This window comes from Salvelinus alpinus, chromosome 6 (genome assembly GCF_045679555.1).
Source record: "Salvelinus alpinus chromosome 6, SLU_Salpinus.1, whole genome shotgun sequence".
Taxonomy (NCBI): Eukaryota; Metazoa; Chordata; class Actinopteri; order Salmoniformes; family Salmonidae; genus Salvelinus; species Salvelinus alpinus.
The window spans coordinates 78,264,425-78,289,946 of NC_092091.1; the positions used below are offsets into that span (position 1 = coordinate 78,264,425).

Genomic DNA, 25,522 nt, shown 5'->3' on the forward strand with positions numbered 1-25,522 from the left:
AGTGGTAAGTCGTTGGCTTCAGTAGTCTATAATCAGGTGGAGATACCAGGTTTGCATCTTACATAATGCTTCCCTTTTTTACCTTCAAGTTTACACATTTTCTAAAATGAAATCCATGGCATTATTTAGGATGTGTAAGATATAAATGTATTCTATATAAATGTATTCTTAAATAAACTAATTATTTGAACAACAGTCACTGGTGGGCAGAAGAAGCAATTGCCTCAGGCCTCACATCATCAAGGGGCCTCATGAGCGGGGCATAATTTATTATAATTTATTTGCCTGAGGCCCACCCCCCATGCTCCACACTTGTAACTTGTTGTCGACCAATCATAAGTCATCAAATTGGCACTAGGCTACAGTCAAAGTCATGTCATATCTAATCAACAGAAAATCAAATAAGAATTACAGAATAAAACATTTCAGGAGAAGGATAGACTACAACTACCAAGTGCCAACAGGCAGGCTGCAATTTCATATTCTGAATGGAGTTGAAACTGTAGGAGAAGAAAGCGCATGCAGCCTAACTAGCTAACTTTAGCTATCTTAACTAGCTTCTGCCGGTTTGAAGCAGTCAAGACAGGTACTACCTAATCATATTGGATGATAAATAACCTAGCTATGGCAGCTATTAGTCTACTATAGCACGAGTTGGCTTGCTTTGTTGCTGATGCTTGTCTTTTCCTCTCTGTGTCGCTCGCAGCGGTAGCACGGCCCCACCCGCATGCTATAGCGGCAATCGCTTCTTCTTCCTTCTTCCTTTCAAAGCCACAGGGGACCGCCAACACCACTGATGACCGACTGTACTGCTCTGGAGGAAGCGCCGATCCATCTTCTAAATATTTAGCAGAACTTTGGGTATGTTACAACACTGTATTGAAAAGATTCCCTTGGCATATCCAATACACAGTTAGAAGGGTGAGAGAGCGTTTATAGTGCGGGCTCAAATGGTTGAATTCATTGCCAGACTGCGTTAGAAGTGCAGAAAGTGTATTAACTATGTAAGACCATTTTGGCCTTTTTTAAGGAATGTGCATAATGCCTACAGCATAATGCCTTCATCATAACACCTATATCATAATGCCTATATCATAATGCCTACAACATAATACCTATATTTACAAATGAAATGTCTGCATTAGTTACTATCGTACTACAGAATGTTATCTTGTGGTTGTTAGTCCCACCCTTCAGCTCCTTTCAACCCCTCCCATCATACAGAAGGCTTTGTATCAAATAGTTAGCATTAAATCTTTATAAAACTCAAATAAAACTCCATTTGGAAAGACAAAACACCCATTTATTCAGTGGTGGAAAAGGTTCCCAATTGTCATACTTGAGTAAAAGTAAAGAGACAAAGTCACCCAGTACAATATTACTTGAGTAAAAGTCTAAAAGTATTGGGTTTTAAATATACTTAAGTATCAAAAGCAAATGTCATTGCTAAACTATACTTAAGTATCAATTGTAAAAGTATAAATCATTTCTAATTCCTTATATTAAGCAAACCAGACGGCACCATTCTTGTGTTTTTTTACACTATTACATTTGTTGTATCAAAACACGTATCAAGAATGTGGTTCAGGCTCGTGTCTTAAAATAGTATCTTTATAGAAGTCCTTACCTGTTGAGTTGGTACCCAGAGTCATATGTCTACAAGTGGAGATGTAGCTGACGTTTTATAGCGACGTGGGGGCATAGTTGTACTTCATGAAGTGACTGGTCACCCTTATCTTGAAGGTTTTCCCTTTCTAGTCAGTCAGGTGATTTCTCGTAAATCCTGGAAGTCATTCCAGTCTGTCAAGTTCAGGTGCAGAAGCAGTTGCCCCTCCCCCGCCTGCCTCACCTGGGACAACTTTAGATATTGCTGTTTTTCTACAGTCAAAACACTACAACCAAGGCAACCATGACTGCAGACAACATATTTTCTGTAATCTAAAAATGATTCAACATTTTGTTTAAAGTAATAAAGTTTATTTTCAATTTCTATTTCAAATGGAGCACACTTTGTTAATAACATGTATTACATCATATTAAATAATGTAATTCAAATAAGTTGACTCACCCACGTACAGTTGGTATGAATTATTGGATCCTTTCATAAAGATATCATTTTTTTATTTGAATGTAAATGCATGCATAAAATACTGAGCGATATTGTCTGCTCTTTTTTTTATTTTTTTTTTATTACAAAATAATAATATAAAAAAAGGGGTCAAAATGAATGGATGCTCTGTTTTCAATACTCCAGCACCCTGACCTTGTGTGGACACGTTTTCTTAAATGTGTTATGAGATTGGAGGGGATCTCCTAAATCATTGGGAGGGATCTTGACCATTCCTAATTACAGAATCTTTCCTTTTCCTTGATTTCCTTCATCTGCGTTCATGAACTGTCCTCTTCAATTCAAACCACAGGTTTTTAATGGGGTTCAAGTCCGGAGACTGAGACGGCCATTGCAAAATGTTGTGGCCCTACAAACTAATACAAACCCATTGAAAGCTGAGTCTCATCAGGAACACACACGTCGGTTGTTTTGCTCTATGACACTCACAAGCATCACAACACTCGTCTGAATGTAACCTTGCATCAGTCCTCTTAAGGATCTGACCTTTTTTTCAATTTTCACCTGAAATGACATACCCAAATCTAACTGCCCGTAGCTCAGGACCTGAAGCAATGATATGCATATTCTTTATACCATTTGAAAGGAAACACTTTGAAGTTTGTGGAAATGTGAAATTAATATAGGAGGATATGACACATTAGATCAGGTAAAAGATAATACAAAGAAAAAACATACAGTTTTTTTCATCATCTTTGAAATGCAAGAGAAAGGCCATTATATAACTTAGAAGTCTATGCACTATTTAGATGTTGGCTACTAGATGACAGCAGTGTATGTGCAAAGTTTTAGACTGATTCAATGAACCATTGCATTTCTGTTCAAAATGTGGTCTCAAGATTGCCCAAATGTGCCTAATTGTTGTTTATTAATACATTTTCAAGGTCATAACTGTGCACTCTCCTCAATCAATAGCATGGTATTATTTCACTGTAATAGCTACTGTCAATTGGACAGAGCAGTTAGATTAACAATAATTTAAGCTTTCTGCCCATATCAGATATGTCTATGTCCTGGGAAATGTTTTTGTTACTTACAACCTCATGCTAATCACATTAGCCCATGTGAGCTCAACCGTCCCGCCGGGGACCCACCGATCCTTAAAAAAAAAAAAAGTACTTTAGTGGCAAAAAAAAGTTGTGTTCACATTTTTCTATATCCATGTTAGTTAGGATTTCTCCTTCGCCAAGATAATCCATCCACCTGACAGGTGTGGCATATCAAGAAGCTGATTAAACAGTGTGATAATTACACAGGTGGAGGTGCTGGGGACAATGAAAGGGTACTCTAAAATAGAGGTCAACCGATTATGATTTTTCAATACCGATACCGATTATTAGAGGACCAAAAAAGCCGATACCGATTAATCGCCCGTTTAAAAAAAAAATTATTAGTAATAATGACAATTACAACAATACTGAATGAACACTTATTCTAACTTAATATAATACATCAATAAAATCAATTTATCCTCAAATAAAAATTCTAATGGTTTAAATAATGCAAAAACAAAGTGTTGGAGAAGAAAGTAAAAGTGCAATATGTGCCATGTAAAATAGCTAACGTTTAAGTTCCTTGCTCAGAACATGAGAACATATGAAAGCTGGTGGTTCCTTTTAACATGAGTCTTCAATATTCCCAGGTAAGAAGTTTTAGGTTGTAGTTATTATAGGAATTATAGGACTATTCCTCTCTATACCATTTGTATTTCATATACCTTTGACTATTCAATGTTCTTATAGGCACTTTAGTATTGCCAGTGTAGCTATAGTATACAGTATAGTATAGCTTCCTCTCCTCGCCCCTACCTGGGCTCGAACCAGGAACACATCGACAACAGCCATCCTCGACGCATCGTTACCCATCGCTCCACAAAAGCCGCGGCCCATGCAGAGCAAGGGGAACAACTACTCCAAGTCTCAGAGCGAGTGACGTTTGAAACGCTATTAGCGCGCACTCCGCTAACTAGCTAGCCATTTCACATCGGTTACAGCAGCCTAATCTCGGGAGTTGATAGGCTTGAAGTCATAAACAGCGCAATGCTTGAAGAATTGTGAAGAGCTGCTGGCAAACGCATGAAAGTGCTGTTTGAATGAATGCTTACGAGCCTACTGCTGCCTACCACTGCTCAGTCAGACTGCTCTATCAAATATCAAATCATAGACTTAATTATAACATAACACACAGAAATACGAGCCTTTGGTCATTAATATGGTCGAATCCGGAAACTATCATCTCTAAAACAAAATGTTTATTCTTTCAGTGAAATACGGAACCGTTCCGTATTTTATCTAACGGGTGGCATCCCTAAGTCTAAATATTGCTGTTACATTGTACAATCTTCAATGTTACGTCATAATTATGTACAATTCTGGCAAATGAATTACTGTCTTTGTTAGGAATAAATGGACTTCACACAGTTCGCAACGAGCCAGGCCGCCGAAACTGTTGCATATACCCTGACTGCTTGCACGGAACGCAAGAGAAGTGACACAATTTCCCTAATTATAAGAAATTCATGTTAGCAGGCAATATCAACTAAATATGCAGGTTTAAAAATATATACTTGTGTATTGATTTTAAAGAAAGACATTGATGTTTATGGTTAGGTTTGGTGCAACGACAGTGCTAAATCATTACCCGTTTGGCGAAGTAGGCTGTGATTCGATGAGAAACTAACAGGCACCGCATCGATTATATGCAAAGCAGGACACACTGGATAAACTAGTAATATCATCAACCATGTGTAGTTAACTAGTGATTATGTTAAGATTGATTGTTTAGCTAGCTAGCAACTTACCTTGGCTTCTTGCTGCCCTCGCGTAACAGGTAGTCAGCCTGCCACGCAGGCTTCTCGTGGAGTGCAATGTAAGGCAGGTGGTTAGAGCGTTGGACTAGTAACCGAAAGGTTGCAAAAACGAATCCCCGAGCTGGCAAGGTAAAAATCTGTCATTCTGCCCCTGAACAAGGCAGTTAACCCACTGTTCCTAGGCCGTCATTGGAAATAAGAATGTGTTTTTAACTGACTTGCCTAGTTAAATAAAGGTGTAAAAAAAAAACTATCGGTGTCCAAAAATACCGATTTCCAATTGTTATGAAAACTTAAATCGGCCCCAATTAATCGGCCATTCCGATGAATCGGTCGACCTCTACTCTAAAATGTGCAGTTTTGTCACACAACACAATGCCACAGATGTCTCAAGTTTTGAGGGAGTGCGCAATTGGCATGCTGACTGGAGGAATGTTCGCCAGAGCTGTTGCCAGAGAATTGAAATGTAATTTCTCTACCATAAGCCGCTTCCAACGTAATTTTTGAGAATTTGGCAGTACGTCAAACTGGCCTCACAACCACAGATCACGTGTAACCATGCCAGCACATGGCACATCAACACTTGAGACGTGTGGAAATTCTGCTGTCCCTTTGTTTATTCTAAAAGCCAAAGTCATTAAAAGTTCCATGGTGCCAAATCGAAATATAGTTGCATTACACCTCTAACATGACAAAATACAGTATGCTTAAAAACTCCTACATTTACAATGGTAAACCATGGTTGATAATGAATGGCAGGGGAAAATGTAATGCAGTAGGTATCATGTAAGACACTGGAGGACTAGGGGGCAAGGACAGGGCAGCCACCTGAGAACAATAGCTGTGCAAATAATCCTAATACATTTTCATGGACTATATTCACATTTTAGAAAGAAGTAGAATGTGGTCAATCAACGTGAGTAGTTGGTGTGTAGCCATCATTAGACAGTAAAAGGCACAACGCTCGCTCACTATTAAAAATGTGTGGTTTTATTAGACAAGTTTAAAAGATTGACGTTTCGACCTTCAATGGCCTACATTCAAACCTTGTCTTCTTTTAGAGCGTGAACTGGTATGGTCAGATTTAATTAAAGCACAGTTTGAATCTTGTTGACATTCATCCAAGGACTCCTTGACTTACATCACACACCCTCACTGCAGAAAGATTTCTAATGAAATCATGTGACTTACAGTTAGAGAAAAGGATTCCTGTAAACATGTCCTGCTACAAGCAGTAAACAAGTTATGGCCAAACCAGAAATCTGATTTCTGTTTGATAGCAACTCTAGATGATGAATGTGTGAACTATCTTGTCATCTTTTTGGCTAACCACATTGGAACCTTCTAATATTTAAGGACATGAACTGGCAGAACAGGTTTAAGCAAAGTATAGTCCCATTGTTTTCAGGAAGGTGTATCCATGGTGATAGGAGGGACAGGAGGCAGACTAAGGGTAAGGGCATGGCCGCCACCTGAGGACAATAAGGCTTTGGTCAAAAGAAGTGCACTACATAGGTAATATGGTGCCATTTGGGACGCAATCCATGTCTCTTCCACCGCAGAGAGTTCAAGGGTAGGTAGCAAAATTTTAATAAAGCAAGGCAGGCTAGCTAGCTAATGTTAACCTATAAGTCAGATTTGCAAAGTTAGTTCGTAGCTCATACAAGTATTTTCTGTATTGTCAAAACTAAATAATGGATACAGCTATGGTGGTAGCTAACTCATGTTTGAGTTTGACTAACACAGTGAACCATTGAGAATCAAACCGTAATGGTGTCAACGGCCTGGATCTAATCCAATCTGAAGCTACAGTCAGTCTACATCAGTATAAAGCATAGCATTAAGGTTTCCACTAGTTACCACAGCCACAAAGTCAAAATGGGCTACATCGTAAAAAATTACTGGGGGAAAAAATGTGTTATGTGAGAAGTTGTGTTAAAAAAATACCCGGTTTGATAAACTACTAGGTAAATTACCAAGCTAAGCAGATACAAATAGTAGAGCTAATTTTGGTTGTGAAGTGAATCCACGGTTAATTACCCAACCATGCAGACATTGCTCGTCCATATATTTATATATTCTTAATTCCATTTGTTTACTTAGATTTGTGTGTATTTGGTATGTTGTGAAATTGTTAGATATTACTTGTTAGATATTACAGCACTGTCGGAGCTAGAAACACAAGCATTTCGCTACACCAGCAATAACATCTTCTAAACACGTATATATGACCAACAAAATGTGATTTGATTTGACAAGTAGTAGAGTCACTTTGGTTGTGAAGTGAATCCACGCCAGCCTACTTTTCCTTTGTCGTCTACTTCCCACAGCCGACTGGCCTGTACTTTGCAGGTCTCCCTCCCCGAAGGGGTCTCCCCCTTCCCTGGGGAATGGAGTTCGTAGAATGCTCCTGGATGACTTGATCGATGTTACTGTACTCGATCCTACCAAGCAGCCATGGAGATGGCACTCGCCGTGGAAGTCGAAAACAGCTACCTCTGGCAACAGGGGCCTCCTTGGCGAAGGTAAGCTCTGACCGGACACAGACTAGAAACAGCTTTGCCACCTCTGGTCCAGAAATTTCCGGCGCCTTCTTTCCCTGGGATCCTTAATAAATACAAATTGTCAAAAAGCTTTGTCCTTTTTTTATACCAAAATGCAATTGACCACTTGGCTATCTATTGTATCACCCTGTCACAGGCCGTCCCAGTCAACACCACATCATAAGATGAGGAGGTACATTGTTTATGAATATTACCTGCTGCAGTTGTCCGAGAGATGTCCAGTTTGCAGCCGAACATGCAACATCGAGAAGACCAGCAAGGGGACACACAGCCATGCCCTCGCTGTGAGCATTCCTATCAATCGAACAGCGAGGACATTTATATCAGGTCAAAGGTCAAAACAAATAACCTTCATATCCTAGCCTAGTGGAACCAGCCTGATCGCTGAGTTTACCATTTTATTTCACATAACATTACATTGAAAGGTGAATGTGGCCTTTAGGTTGATTCTGCAATGCTAATCATAACCACCCTTGATAATGTAATCTGTGCTCTGTGTGTGTTTTTGTGTGACTGACCAGTGTCTTTGATGAGCCGCCAGGAGCTGATCTACGCTGCCATGCCCATCGATGGGACGCTGGTAAAGAACTCACCTCCAGCCTGCTCACCAACAGTCGTCAATGGGGAGACCAGAATTAGGTAGGCTTAGTCTGACCTGTTCAAACTTCAACATAGCATATGTTTGTGTGTCAGATATCACCTATCCCAACTGCCATTGGTAATAGAACAGTGACTGTGTATGTGTTTTCCCAGATTCATCTATGGACCCAGCACTTGCCAGAGGATGTGATGGAGTCCTGACCGACAGACAGTCTTGATACTGACATCTCTGAATGGAGAGAGACCTGACATTCAACACATCTACAATGTGGGACTGAAGGTTATTACTGATAATACAGTACAGCAGAAATGTCCAGTACACCCTTTTCATTCCATGTGTCACTGATGAACTCTGCCTCAACTCCAGTGGTGTAAAGTACTTAAGTAACAGTACTTTAAAGTACTACTTAAGTAGTTTTTTTGGGGTATCTGTACTTTACTTTACTATTTATATTTTTGATAACTTTTACTTCACTACATTCCTAAAGAAAATAATTTACTTTTTACTCCATACATTTTCGTTACATTTAGAATGCTTAGCGTACAGGAAAATTGTCCAATACGCGCACGTATCAAGAGAACACGTGGTCATCCCTACTGCCTCTGATCTGGCCGACACACTAAACACAAATGCATAATTTGTAAGTGATGTCTGGGTGTTGGAGTGTGCCCCTGGCTATCCGTAAAATTAAAAAACAAGTGTATTTTTATTCATTTTTTTTTATATGTGGCCAGTGAAAATTGTTGCACTGATGTATCAAATAGTTGCACAGGACAGACCAGTGATGAGCACAGTGAAAAAGAAGCTCAAAAAGAACAATCCTTAGAAAAATGGAAATCACTTACAAACTACTTGAGCAACGAGGCAGGCCACATGATGTAAAGATGCGCAGGCCAAATGGCGTTTGTTGTTGAATTTCTACATTTAATTTAAATACGAGTTGCTGTATTATATTTTTCATTCGGCTACATGTAGCCTACATTTAAGTATTGTTTACAGTTGTCACTATGACAACGAACATACCCTATAGCACTGAACCGTCTGTCTTACCACTTCGTTAATAGGTCTACAGCGGTGCAATAGGATGCGTTGATCAGTTGATTGACAGGTGTAGGCTACTGTAGAACAATAAACGTTCCTCTAGTGTGGATGCTCGCCAACGTTTTATAGTTATGTAAAATGCATCATTATAGTTGTCGTCCTTGGTGTGGACAGCCCTTAACGTTTAAATTAGTAAATGCTCCCCTCTAGTGGTCAAAATGGTTAGGTATGAATACAGCAGTGGTTCTAAACCACGGGTTAATTTGACAAAAATCACGACTTTAACACTGATAGCCTACTAAGAAGAATGGATTTAATATTCCCTGCTATTTTGTTTTAATTATCATTTTGGAGGGGGAGTGTTTTTTTTTAAAACGCTCGGGGAGGGCCAGTTAAAAATATATTTTCCTCCGGGGGAGGGATATCCATTTTCATTTCAGAGGTTCAAATTTATTTTACCTAACTAGGCAAGTCAGTTAAGAACATATTCTTATTTTCAATGACATTCTAGGAACAGTGGGTTAACTGCCTGTTCAGGGGCAGAATGACAGATTTGTACCTTGTCAGCTCTGGGATTTGAACGTCCAAGACTCTAACCACTAGGCTACCCTGCTGCCCCAAATACATCCATGTATCCCTCAATATAAATAATGTTCGCTCCCTTAGAGCATCCTCAACACCACTAAGACCTTTAGCTGCATAAGTGTCATAACAGTGTCAGAAAAGCAACAACTCTGTCATAATAATGTCCACCACCTTCATAACATTGTCATGGTGATGACACGAGATATTATTAAGAGCAAATACGACCATGCACAGGCTCTCCAGGACCACTACCAGAACTGGGTTGAAATAGTATTCGTTTTCATTGATATGTGTGCTTGATTTAGCCCTTCATAATAGAACCAATGGAATAGTCCTAAAAGAGCACACAAAGGTCACAGTTCTACTGGTAGTTACCTGGAATCATTTCAGACCTCTCCTCTGGTTTGCCTCAAATAAGTTGAGCTGCATTTGAGTTGCACATTGTTGTTTTAGCCCAGGAAACACATCTGATATAAAGATTCACTTCATCTAACCATCAAGCTCTGGAATTTGAATGTAATAGAACATTATAGAGTAGAATTGGACAGAACTGAATAGAATATCTTAATTGTCCTTTTAAAATATTTAATAAAATAATATCCGCATTCAGCTACAGTCATCAGGGTGACTTCTCTCATGACCCTCCCTTCTCTCATGGCCCTCCCTTCAATCGTGACCCTCCCTTCTCTCGTGACCCTCCCTTCTCTCGTGACCCTCCCTTCAATCGTGACCCTCCCTTCTCTCGTGATCCTCCCTTCTCTCGTGACCCTCCCTTCTCTCGTGACCCTCCCTTCAATCGTGACCCTCCCTTCTCTCGTGACCCTCCCTTCTCTCGTGACCCTCCCTTCTCTCGTGATCCTCCCTTCTCTCGTGACCCTCCCTTCTCTCATGACCCTCCCTTCTCTCATGGCCCTCCCTTCTCTCGTGATCCTCCCTTCTCTCGTGACCCTCCCTACACTCGTGACCCTCCCTTCTCTCGTGACCCTCCCTTCACTCGTGACCCTCCCTTCTCTCGTGACCCTCCCTTCTCTCGTGACCCTCCCTACACTCGTGACCCTCCCTTCTCTCGTGACCCGCCCTACACTCGTGACCCTCCCTTCTCTCGTGACCCTCCCTTCAATCGTGACCCTCCCTTCTCTCGTGATCCTCCCTTCACTCGTGACCCTCTCTACACTCGTGACCCTCCCTTCTCTCGTGACCCTCCCTTCAATCGTGACCCTCCCTTCTCTCGTGATCCTCCCTTCTCTCGTGAACCTCCCTTCTCTCGTGACCCTCCCTTCACTCGTGACCCTCCCTACACTCGTGATCCAATTACATTGACTTTTGATACTTAAGTATATTTAAAACCAAATGATCAGACCTCAGGAGAAGACCCAGATGCAGACAGTTCGAAGTAACAAAAGTTTATTACAAAAACAGGGGGCAGGCAAACGACAGGTCAGTAATCCAGGGCAGTGTCACAAGGTACAGAGTGTCACAAGGTACAGAGTGTCACAAGGTACAGAGTGTCACAAGGTACAGAGTGTCACAAGGTACAGAGTGTCACAAGGTACAGAGTGTCACAAGGTACAGAGTGTCACAAGGTACAGAGTGTCACAAGGTACAGAATGGCAGGCAGGCAGGCTCAGGGTCAGGGCAGGCAGAATGGTCAAAACCAGGAAAACTAGAAAACAGAGACTAGAGAGAAAGCAGGAGTATGGGAAAACCACTGGTAGGCTTGACGTGACAAGATGAACTGGCAACAGACAAACAGAGAACACAGGTATAAATACACAGGGGATAATGGGGCAGATGGGCAACACCTGGAGGGGTGTGGAGACAAGCACACAAACAGGTGAAACAGATCAGGGTGTGACACAAATACTCAAGTAGTATTTTACTGGGTAACTTTCACTTTTCCTTGAGTCATTTTCTATGAAGGTATCTTTACTTTTACTCAAGTATGACAGTTGGGTACTTTTTCCACCAATGACTATTGCACTCGCCATTATTTGCCTTTTTGTGACCCGCCTTTTAGCTTGAATGATTCTTGCCTTTCGACCTCTCATCAATGAGCTGTTTTTGCCCAAAGTACTGCCGCTGACCGGATGTTTTTTGTTAGTCTCTGTAAACCCTCAACTGTCGTGTGTGAAAAGCCCAGGAGGCCGTCCGTTTCTGAGATACTGGAACAGGCCCGCCTGGCACCGGCGATCATACCGCACTCGCTTAGGTCACTCGTTTTGCCCATTCTAACATTCAATCGAACAGTAAATAAATGCCTCTTTGCTTTATATAGCAAGTCACGGCCATGTGACTGTCTGTAGGAGCAAACCATCATCGTGAACAGGGTGGTGTAACTAATAAACTGACCACTGAGTGTATAGCCATGAACTGTTCTTTTAGAAAAGCACATCCACTGGACTTTTTCCATTCACCCTCTACTATCTTTACATTTCAGTCATTTAGCAGACATGCTTATCCAGAGTGACTTACAGGAACAACCAGTGTTAAGTGCTTTGCTCAAGGGCACATGGACAGATTGTTCACCGAGCTGGCTCATGGATTTGAACCAGCAACCATTCGGTTATCAGCCCAACACTCTTAACCACTAGGCTACCTAGCTCTTTCCAATTGTCCTCTGCTATCTATCATATTGTTCATTCACTCACTCATATAGCCTCTGAAATAGAATGCAGATGCAATGCTCATTTCCAGTCCTTTATAGTTTGTCTTGGTAACGGCACGTGATGTGAAAAAACACTTTTGAGCAAAATAAATAACATCAGACTACGGTCTTACTTGGAGGATAGAATTGTCTATTCATAAGCCCCCCCCCCCCCCCGGTTACAACCTCAGACAACATTTTCCCAGGAAACCTAATAAACCTTTCAACCACTATAGAAAACCCCTCACAATGATCTCAAACTGTGTTTCTAAAACACAATGAAGTTTTAAAGACAGACTACCCCTTGTTAATCAGGAAACGTTCTGGTATGTTGTGGTGAACTGCCATTACAGCTGCTTCACAGGAACCTTAAAGTGAAGGTTGTAGTCTGGCAAGACACTAAATGCACTGTCAGCATGCAGTCAACGCTATAACCACTTTGGAGTTAACTAGTGCTCCCAAATTCTATCCTGCTGTTGTCAGCTGATGAGTTATATTAATAATATAGATAACTTAGCTACTTTCTCTTTCAGTTTGATTCATCTTCAACTTCATTAAAAGTTTTATTTTTATTTTTATTATCCATAGATCTATAACAGAGTTGGTATATAAAAAGGACATGAGATGTGATAAGACCAATATCGTAATATACAATAAACATATTTATCATACAAAAGAGCCCAGACTCAGAGTGACGTTTTAAATGTTTACTCAGTGAAGATGCACATCGGAATACAGTACATTCAATACAGTGCAGTGTCCACTTATACACTTAGACCTCACCCCCTCCCTTCCACAAAGATATACTTCACTACTTTAACATCAGCCAGGATTTCTCCATGCTCCTCCGTGCACACCACAGGATTTCTCCATGCTCCTCCGTGCACACCACAGGACTTATCAGTCAGGAGAGTTATTGGGAGTACACATTCCTACAGTCCACTGCAGTCCACTAAATCATTATACTCTTCTCATACACAAAGAGCTTAACCTAACACTACTTTCATTTAATTTACAATCTATCACATATAATCATGTTTTATTTATTGACCAAAGCAAAAGCTGCATGCACATGCTGAACAATGTCAACAATATCATAAAAGAAGAATCCTAATATGTGCAAACCATGCCTTAATTGAGCAAGCAATGCAAATCACGCCATGTTGACAGTAGCATAACAGATGAGATTTGGGAATGATTGATCATTCTCTATTTATGATGAAGGGAACTTGAGGAAGGGTGTACTGTAACCTGCTGATCATGTTTTACCGACTGTAGGAGAGCAGATGTGCTGGTTTTATTTCACCCTATTTGGAGTGACTTGATCATTTTGCAATTCAGGTCACTCAGTGTTTTGTTACCCTGTAGTTTGTACACAACATCGCACCAAAGATCCTTCACTTCTTCTTTCTTGATCACGGCTGTAATGTTGAACACTTCATAGGGTGGAATCAACACCTCCTTTTCATAATCTCCCATCACTGGGTAGGATTTGAGGAAAGCGCCAAAACATGTATTTATCTCAAAGCAGGACTTCTCTCCAAAATGTGTCAAGTTCTTTAGGAAAGAGCTGGAGGCAAATGAGCCAAAACGGATTTCCTTGTTCACTTCACCTGTAAAGTTCAATTTAGTTCTTCTGTATGTGGTGCAACAGCTCCGTTGGTCTGGGTTTTGTTTCAGGAGGAGAATAGCTTCAGTCAGCAGGAAATGCAGGGAATGGAACATGAATGCAGAGGTGTAGATGCTCTTGTTGGTAAAACATGCTTGGTTAAAATCTTTGTATATTGTTGGTTGTCCTGCACTGTAAGCACAGATAGCCTGGACATGCTTCAGTTTAAGATTGTCACTAATGGTCTTGTTTCTTGCACACTTTTCTGCCTTTGTCCAGGAAGCATTGAAGATTGTAGTTGTTTTTTTCTCCTCCTCAAGATATTTGTTCTCTACCAGCCCGGACATTTCCTTTCCACAGCCGTTGTACATGTCGTCAACAGAGTCAGGGGCCATGTTCAGGGGAATCGGAGGAGAGACAGAGCGACCACCAACCGATTTCTGTAGAGAGAGAGAACATAACTACCTGAATCACACTGACTGTAGAGAGAACATAACTACCTGAATCACACTGACTGTAGAGAGAACATAACTACCTGAATCACACTGACTGTAGAGAGAGAACATAACTACCTGAATCACACTGACTGTAAAGAGAACATAACTACCTGAATCACACTGACTGTAGAGAGAACATAACTACCTGAATCACACTGACTGTAGAGAGAACATAACTACCTGAATCACACTGACTGTAGAGAGAGAACATAACTACCTGAATCACACTGACTGTAGAGAGAACATAACTACCTGAATCACACTGACTGTAGAGAGAGAACATAACTACCTGAATCACACTGACTGTATAGAGAGAACATAACTACCTGAATCACACTGACTGTATATAGAAAGAGAACATAACTACCTGAATCACACTGACTGTATATATAAAGAGAACATAACTACCTGAATCACACTGACTGTATATAGAGAGAGAACATAACTACCTGAATCACACTGACTGTAGAGAGAACATAACTACCTGAATCACACTGACTGTAGAGAGAACATAACTACCTGAATCACACTGACTGTATATATAGAGAGAACATAACTACCTGAATCACACTGACTGTAGAGAGAACATAACTACCTGAATCACACTGACTGTATAGAGAAAGAGAACATAACTACCTGAATCACACTGACTGTATATAGAGAGAGAAAATAACTACCTGAATCACACTGACTGTATAGAGAACATAACTACCTGAATCACACTGACTGTATATAGAGCGAGAACATAACTACATGAATCACACTGACTGTATATAGAGAACATAACTACCTGAATCACACTGACTGTATAGAGAAAGAGAACATAACTACCTGAATCACACTGACTGTATATAGAGAGAGAACATAACTACCTGAATCACACTGACTGTATAGAGAACATAACTACCTGAATCACACTGACTGTATATAGAGCGAGAACATAACTACATGAATCACACTGACTGTATATAGAGAACATAACTACCTGAATCACACTGACTGTAGAGAGAGAACATAACTACCTGAATCACACTGACTGTATAGAGAAAGAGAACATAACTACCTGAATCACACTGACTGTATATAGAGAGAGAACATAACTACCTGATTCACACTGACTGTAGAGAGAACATAACTACCTGAATCACACTGACTGTATATAGAGAGAACATACCTACCTGATTCACACTGACTGTAGAGAGAGAACATAACTACCTGAATCAAACTGACTGTATAGAGAACATAACTACCTGATTCACACTGACTGTAGAGAAAGAACATAACTACCTGAATCACACTGACTGTAGAGAGAGAACATAACTACCTGATTCACACTGACTGTAGAGAGAGAACATAACTACCTGAATCACACTGACTGTAGAGAGAGAACATAACTACTTGAATCACACTGACTGTAGAGAGAGAACATAACTACCTGAATCACACTGACTGTAGAGAGAACATAACTACCTGAATCACACTGACTGTAGAGAGAGAACATAACTACCTGAATCACACTGACTGTAGAGAGAACATAACTACCTGAATCACACTGACTGTAGAGAGAGAACATAACTACCTGAATCACACTGACTGCAGAGAGAACATAACTACCTGAATCACACTGACTGTAGAGAGAGAACATAACTACCTGAATCACACTGACTGTAGAGAGAACATAACTACCTGAATCACACTGACTGTAGAGAGAGAACATAACTACCTGAATCACACTGACTGTAGAGAGAACATAACTACCTGAATCACAATGACTGTAGAGAGAGAACATAACTACCTGAATCACACTGACTGTAGAGAGAAAGAGAACATAACTACCTGAATCACACTGACTGTAGAGAGAAAGAGAACATAACTACCTGAATCACACTGACTGTATAGAGAGAGAACATAACTACCTGAATCACACTGACTGTATAGAGAAAGAGAACATAACTACCTGAATCACACTGACTGTAGAGAGAGAACATAACTACCTGAATCACACTGACTGTAGAGAGAACATAACTTCCTGATTCACACTGACTGTATATAGAAAGAGAACATAACTACCTGAATCACACTGACTGTATATAGAGAGAGAACATAACTACCTGAATCACACTGACTGTATATAGAGAGAGAACATAACTACTTGAATCACACTGACTGTAGAGAGAGAACATAACTACCTGAATCACACTGACTGTATAGAGAACATAACTACCTGAATCACACTGACTGTATATAGAGAGAGAACATAACTACATGAATCACACTGACTGTATATAGAGAACATAACTACCTGAATCACACTGACTGTAGAGAGAGAACATAACTACCTGAATCACACTGACTGTATATAGAGAGAGAACATAACTACCTGAATCACACTGACTGTATAGCGAGAACATAACTACCTGAATCACACTGACTGTAGAGAGAGAACATAACTACCTGAATCACACTGACTGTAGAGAGAGAACATAACTACCTGAATCACACTGACTGTATATATAAAGAGAACATAACTACCTGAATCACACTGACTGTATATAGAAAGAGAACATAACTACCTGAATCACACTGACTGTATATATAAAGAGAACATAACTACCTGAATCACACTGACTGTGTATAGAGAGAGAACATAACTACCTGAATCACACTGACTGTAGAGAGAACATAACTACCTGAATCACACTGACTGTAGAGAGAACATAACTACCTGAATCACACTGACTGTATATATAGAGAGAACATAACTACCTGAATCACACTGACTGTAGAGAGAACATAACTACCTGAATCACACTGACTGTATAGAGAGAGAACATAACTACCTGAATCACACTGACTGTATAGAGAAAGAGAACATAACTACCTGAATCACACTGACTGTATATAGAGAGAGAACATAACTACCTGAATCACACTGACTGTATAGAGAACATAACTACCTGAATCACACTGACTGTATATAGAGCGAGAACATAACTACATGAATCACACTGACTGTATATAGAGAGAACATACCTACCTGATTCACACTGACTGTAGAGAGAGAACATAACTACCTGAATCAAACTGACTGTATAGAGAACATAACTACCTGATTCACACTGACTGTAGAGAAAGAACATAACTACCTGAATCACACTGACTGTAGAGAGAGAACATAACTACCTGATTCACACTGACTGTAGAGAGAGAACATAACTACCTGAATCACACTGACTGTAGAGAGAGAACATAACTACTTGAATCACACTGACTGTAGAGAGAGAACATAACTACCTGAATCACACTGACTGTAGAGAGAACATAACTACCTGAATCACACTGACTGTAGAGAGAGAACATAACTACCTGAATCACACTGACTGTAGAGAGAACATAACTACCTGAATCACACTGACTGTAGAGAGAGAACATAACTACCTGAATCACACTGACTGCAGAGAGAACATAACTACCTGAATCACACTGACTGTAGAGAGAGAACATAACTACCTGAATCACACTGACTGTAGAGAGAACATAACTACCTGAATCACACTGACTGTAGAGAGAGAACATAACTACCTGAATCACACTGACTGTAGAGAGAACATAACTACCTGAATCACACTGACTGTAGAGAGAGAACATAACTACCTGAATCACACTGACTGTAGAGAGAAAGAGAACATAACTACCTGAATCACACTGACTGTAGAGAGAAAGAGAACATAACTACCTGAATCACACTGACTGTATAGAGAGAGAACATAACTACCTGAATCACACTGACTGTATAGAGAAAGAGAACATAACTACCTGAATCACACTGACTGTAGAGAGAGAACATAACTACCTGAATCACACTGACTGTAGAGAGAACATAACTTCCTGATTCACACTGACTGTATATAGAAAGAGAACATAACTACCTGAATCACACTGACTGTATATAGAGAGAGAACATAACTACCTGAATCACACTGACTGTATATAGAGAGAGAACATAACTACTTGAATCACACTGACTGTAGAGAGAGAACATAACTACCTGAATCACACTGACTGTATAGAGAACATAACTACCTGAATCACACTGACTGTATATAGAGAGAGAACATAACTACATGAATCACACTGACTGTATATAGAGAACATAACTACCTGAATCACACTGACTGTAGAGAGAGAACATAACTACCTGAATCACACTGACTGTATAGAGAAAGAGAACATAACTACCTGAATCACACTGACTGTATATAGAGAGAGAACATAACTACCTGAATCACACTGACTGTATAGAGAGAACATAACTACCTGAATCACACTGACTGTAGAGAGAGAACATAACTACCTGAATCACACTGACTGTAGAGAGAGAACATAACTACCTGAATCACACTGACTGTATATATAAAGAGAACATAACTACCTGAATCACACTGACTGTATATAGAAAGAGAACATAACTACCTGAATCACACTGACTGTATATATAAAGAGAACATAACTACCTGAATCACACTGACTGTGTATAGAGAGAGAACATAACTACCTGAATCACACTGACTGTAGAGAGAACATAACTACCTGAATCACACTGACTGTATATATAGAGAGAACATAACTACCTGAATCACACTGACTGTAGAGAGAACATAACTACCTGAATCACACTGACTGTATAGAGAGAGAACATAACTACCTGAATCACACTGACTGTATAGAGAAAGAGAACATAACTACCTGAATCACACTGACTGTATATAGAGAGAGAACATAACTACCTGAATCACACTGACTGTATAGAGAACATAACTACCTGAATCACACTGACTGTATATAGAGCGAGAACATAACTACATGAATCACACTGACTGTATATAGAGAGAACATACCTACCTGATTCACACTGACTGTAGAGAGAGAACATAACTACCTGAATCAAACTGACTGTATAGAGAACATAACTACCTGATTCACACTGACTGTAGAGAAAGAACATAACTACCTGAATCACACTGACTGTAGAGAGAGAACATAACTACCTGATTCACACTGACTGTAGAGAGAGAACATAACTACCTGAATCACACTGACTGTAGAGAGAGAACATAACTACTTGAATCACACTGACTGTAGAGAGAGAACATAACTACCTGAATCACACTGACTGTAGAGAGAACATAACTACCTGAATCACACTGACTGTAGAGAGAGAACATAACTACCTGAATCACACTGACTGTAGAGAGAACATAACTACCTGAATCACACTGACTGTAGAGAGAACATAACTACCTGAATCACACTGACTGTAGAGAGAGAACATAACTACCTGAATCACACTGACTGTAGAGAGAACATAACTACCTGAATCACACTGACTGTAGAGAGAACATAACTACCTGAATCACACTGACTGCAGAGAGAACATAACTACCTGAATCACACTGACTGTAGAGAGAGAACATAACTACCTGAATCACACTGACTGTAGAGAGAACATAACTACCTGAATCACACTGACTGTAGAGAGAGAACATAACTACCTGAATCACACTGACTGTAGAGAGAAAGAGAACATAACTACCTGAATCACACTGACTGTAGAGAGAAAGAGAACATAACTACCTGAATCACACTGACTGTATAGAGAGAGAACATAACTACCTGAATCACACTGACTGTATAGAGAAAGAGAACATAACTACCTGAATCACACTGACTGTAGAGAGAGAACATAACTACCTGAATCACACTGACTGTAGAGAGAACATAACTTCCTGATTCACACTGACTGTATATAGAAAGAGAACATAACTACCTGAATCACACTGACTGTATATAGAGAGAGAACATAACTACCTGAATCACACTGACTGTATATAGAGAGAGAACATAACTACTTGAATCACACTGACTGTAGAGAGAGAACATAACTACCTGAATCACACTGACTGTATAGAGAACATAACTACCTGAATCACACTGACTGTATATAGAGAGAGAACATAACTACATGAATCACACTGACTGTATATAGAGAACATAACTACCTGAATCACACTGACTGTAGAGAGAGAACATAACTACCTGAATCACACTGACTGTATAGAGAAAGAGAACATAACTACCTGAATCACACTGACTGTATATAGAGAGAGAACATAACTACCTGAATCACACTGACTGTATAGAGAGAACATAACTACCTGAATCACACTGACTGTAGAGAGAGAACATAACTACCTGAATCACACTGACTGTAGAGAGAGAACATAACTACCTGAATCACACTGACTGTATATATAAAGAGAACATAACTACCTGAATCACACTGACTGTATATAGAAAGAGAACATAACTACCTGAATCACACTGACTGTATATATAAAGAGAACATAACTACCTGAATCACACTGACTGTGTATAGAGAGAGAACATAACTACCTGAATCACACTGACTGTAGAGAGAACATAACTACCTGAATCACACTGACTGTAGAGAGAACATAACTACCTGAATCACACTGACTGTATATATAGAGAGAACATAACTACCTGAATCACACTGACTGTAGAGAGAACATAACTACCTGAATCACACTGACTGTATAGAGAGAGAACATAACTACCTGAATCACACTGACTGTATAGAGAAAGAGAACATAACTACCTGAATCACACTGACTGTATATAGAGAGAGAACATAACTACCTGAATCACACTGACTGTATAGAGAACATAACTACCTGAATCACACTGACTGTATATAGAGCGAGAACATAACTACATGAATCACACTGACTGTATATAGAGAGAACATACCTACCTGATTCACACTGACTGTAGAGAGAGAACATAACTACCTGAATCAAACTGACTGTATAGAGAACATAACTACCTGATTCACACTGACTGTAGAGAAAGAACATAACTACCTGAATCACACTGACTGTAGAGAGAGAACATAACTACCTGATTCACACTGACTGTAGAGAGAGAACATAACTACCTGAATCACACTGACTGTAGAGAGAGAACATAACTACTTGAATCACACTGACTGTAGAGAGAGAACATAACTACCTGAATCACACTGACTGTAGAGAGAACATAACTACCTGAATCACACTGACTGTAGAGAGAGAACATAACTACCTGAATCACACTGACTGTAGAGAGAACATAACTACCTGAATCACACTGACTGTAGAGAGAACATAACTACCTGAATCACACTGACTGTAGAGAGAGAACATAACTACCTGAATCACACTGACTGTAGAGAGAACATAACTACCTGAATCACACTGACTGTAGAGAGAACATAACTACCTGAATCACACTGACTGCAGAGAGAACATAACTACCTGAATCACACTGACTGTAGAGAGAGAACATAACTACCTGAATCACACTGACTGTAGAGAGAACATAACTACCTGAATCACACTGACTGTAGAGAGAGAACATAACTACCTGAATCACACTGACTGTAGAGAGAAAGAGAACATAACTACCTGAATCACACTGACTGTAGAGAGAAAGAGAACATAACTACCTGAATCACACTGACTGTATAGAGAGAGAACATAACTACCTGAATCACACTGACTGTATAGAGAAAGAGAACATAACTACCTGAATCACACTGACTGTAGAGAGAGAACATAACTACCTGAATCACACTGACTGTAGAGAGAACATAACTACCTGATTCACACTGACTGTATATAGAAAGAGAACATAACTACCTGAATCACACTGACTGTATATAGAGAGAGAACATAACTACCTAAATCACACTGACTGTATAGAGAAAGAGAACATAACTACCTGAATCACACTGACTGTATATAGAGAGAGAACATAACTACCTGAATCACACTGACTGTATAGAGAGAACATAACTACCTGAATCATACTGACTGTAGAGAGAGAACATAACTACCTGAATCACACTGACTGTATAGAGAGAGAGAACATAACTACCTGAATCACACTGACTGTATATAGAGAGAGAACATAACTACCTGAATCACACTGACTGTATAGAGAGAACATAACTACCTGAATCACACTGACTGTATATAGAGAGAGAACATAACTACCCGAATCACACTGACTGTATATAGAGAGAGAACATAACTACCTGAATCACACTGACTGTAGAGAGAACATAACTACCTGATTCACACTGACTGTAGAGAGAACATAACTACCTGATTCACACTGACTGTAGAGAGAGAACATAACTACCTGAATCACACTGACTGTATATAGAGAGAGAACATAACTACCTGAATCACACTGACTGTATAGAGAGAACATAACTACCTGAATCACACTGACTGTAGAGAGAACATAACTACCTGATTCACACTGACTGTAGAGAGAACATAACTACCTGATTCACACTGACTGTAGAGAGAGAACATAACTACCTGAATCACACTGACTGTATAGAGAAAATAACTACCTGAATCACACTGACTGTAGAGAGAACATAACTACCTGATTCACACTGAGTGTATAGAGGGAACATAACTACCTGAATCACACTGACTGTAGAGAAAACATAACTACCTGAATCACACTGACTGTAGAGAGAACATAACTACCTGATTCACACTGACTGTATAGAGAGAACATAACTACTTGAATCACACTGACTGTAGAGAGAGAACATAACTACCTGAATCACACTGACTGTAGAGAGAACATAACTACCTGAATCACACTGACTGTATAGAGAGAACATAACTACCTGAATCACACTGACTGTAGAGAGAACATAACTTCCTGATTCACACTAACTGTATATAGAAAGAGAACATAACTACCTGAATCACACTGACTGTATATAGAGAGAGAACATAACTACCTGAATCACACTGACTGTATATAGAGAGAGAACATAACTACTTGAATCACACTGACTGTATAGAGAACATAACTACCTGAATCACACTGACTGTATATAGAGAGAGAACATAACTACATGAATCACACTGACTGTATATAGAGAACATAACTACCTGAATCACACTGACTGTAGAGAGAGAACATAACTACCTGAATCACACTGACTGTATAGAGAAAGAGAACATAACTACCTGAATCACACTGACTGTATATAGAGAGAGAACATAACTACCTGAATCACACTGACTGTATAGAGAGAACATAACTACCTGAATCACACTGACTGTAGAGAGAGAACATAACTACCTGAATCACACTGACTGTAGAGAGAGAACATAACTACCTGAATCACACTGACTGTATATATAAAGAGAACATAACTACCTGAATCACACTGACTGTATATAGAAAGAGAACATAACTACCTGAATCACACTGACTGTATATATAAAGAGAACATAACTACCTGAATCACACTGACTGTATATAGAGAGAGAACATAACTACCTGAATCACACTGACTGTAGAGAGAACATAACTACCTGAATCACACTGACTGTATATAGAGCGAGAACATAACTACATGAATCACACTGACTGTATATAGAGAACATAACTACCTGAATCACACTGACTGTAGAGAGAGAACATAACTACCTGAATCACACTGACTGTATAGAGAAAGAGAACATAACTACCTGAATCACACTGACTGTATATAGAGAGAGAACATAACTACCTGATTCACACTGACTGTAGAGAGAACATAACTACCTGAATCACACTGACTGTATATAGAGAGAACATACCTACCTGATTCACACTGACTGTAGAGAGAGAACATAACTACCTGAATCAAACTGACTGTATAGAGAACATAACTACCTGATTCACACTGACTGTAGAGAAAGAACATAACTACCTGAATCACACTGACTGTAGAGAGAGAACATAACTACCTGATTCACACTGACTGTAGAGAGAGAACATAACTACCTGAATCACACTGACTGTAGAGAGAGAACATAACTACTTGAATCACACTGACTGTAGAGAGAGAACATAACTACCTGAATCACACTGACTGTAGAGAGAACATAACTACCTGAATCACACTGACTGTAGAGAGAGAACATAACTACCTGAATCACACTGACTGTAGAGAGAACATAACTACCTGAATCACACTGACTGTAGAGAGAACATAACTACCTGAATCACACTGACTGTAGAGAGAGAACATAACTACCTGAATCACACTGACTGTAGAGAGAACATAACTACCTGAATCACACTGACTGTAGAGAGAACATAACTACCTGAATCACACTGACTGCAGAGAGAACATAACTACCTGAATCACACTGACTGTAGAGAGAGAACATAACTACCTGAATCACACTGACTGTAGAGAGAACATAACTACCTGAATCACACTGACTGTAGAGAGAGAACATAACTACCTGAATCACACTGACTGTAGAGAGAAAGAGAACATAACTACCTGAATCACACTGACTGTAGAGAGAAAGAGAACATAACTACCTGAATCACACTGACTGTATAGAGAGAGAACATAACTACCTGAATCACACTGACTGTATAGAGAAAGAGAACATAACTACCTGAATCACACTGACTGTAGAGAGAGAACATAACTACCTGAATCACACTGACTGTAGAGAGAACATAACTACCTGATTCACACTGACTGTATATAGAAAGAGAACATAACTACCTGAATCACACTGACTGTATATAGAGAGAGAACATAACTACCTAAATCACACTGACTGTATAGAGAAAGAGAACATAACTACCTGAATCACACTGACTGTATATAGAGAGAGAACATAACTACCTGAATCACACTGACTGTATAGAGAGAACATAACTACCTGAATCACACTGACTGTAGAGAGAGAACATAACTACCTGAATCACACTGACTGTAGAGAGAGAACATAACTACCTGAATCACACTGACTGTATATAGAGAGAGAACATAACTACCTGAATCACACTGACTGTATATAGAGAGAGAACATAACTACCTGAATCACACTGACTGTATATAGAGAGAGAACATAACTACCTGAATCACACTGACTGT

At 39.6% G+C, this 25,522-nt stretch overlaps 2 protein-coding genes across 4 annotated transcripts in view; both read right to left on the reverse strand.

The window, feature by feature from the left end:
• LOC139579458 (up-regulator of cell proliferation-like) overlaps nt 1-25,522 on the reverse strand; it is a 584,460-nt gene that overhangs the window by 107,840 nt on the left and 451,098 nt on the right. The window lies entirely within an intron of this gene.
• Nucleotides 13,065-25,522, reverse strand: part of LOC139579469 (ecto-ADP-ribosyltransferase 4-like) — a 28,866-nt gene continuing 16,408 nt past the window's right edge. Inside the window, exon 3 of the mRNA XM_071408173.1 lies at nt 13,065-14,421. Within this exon, the coding sequence (XP_071264274.1) occupies nt 13,675-14,421 (747 nt within the window). The 3' untranslated portion in view covers nt 13,065-13,674. The remainder of the gene's footprint in view (nt 14,422-25,522) is intronic.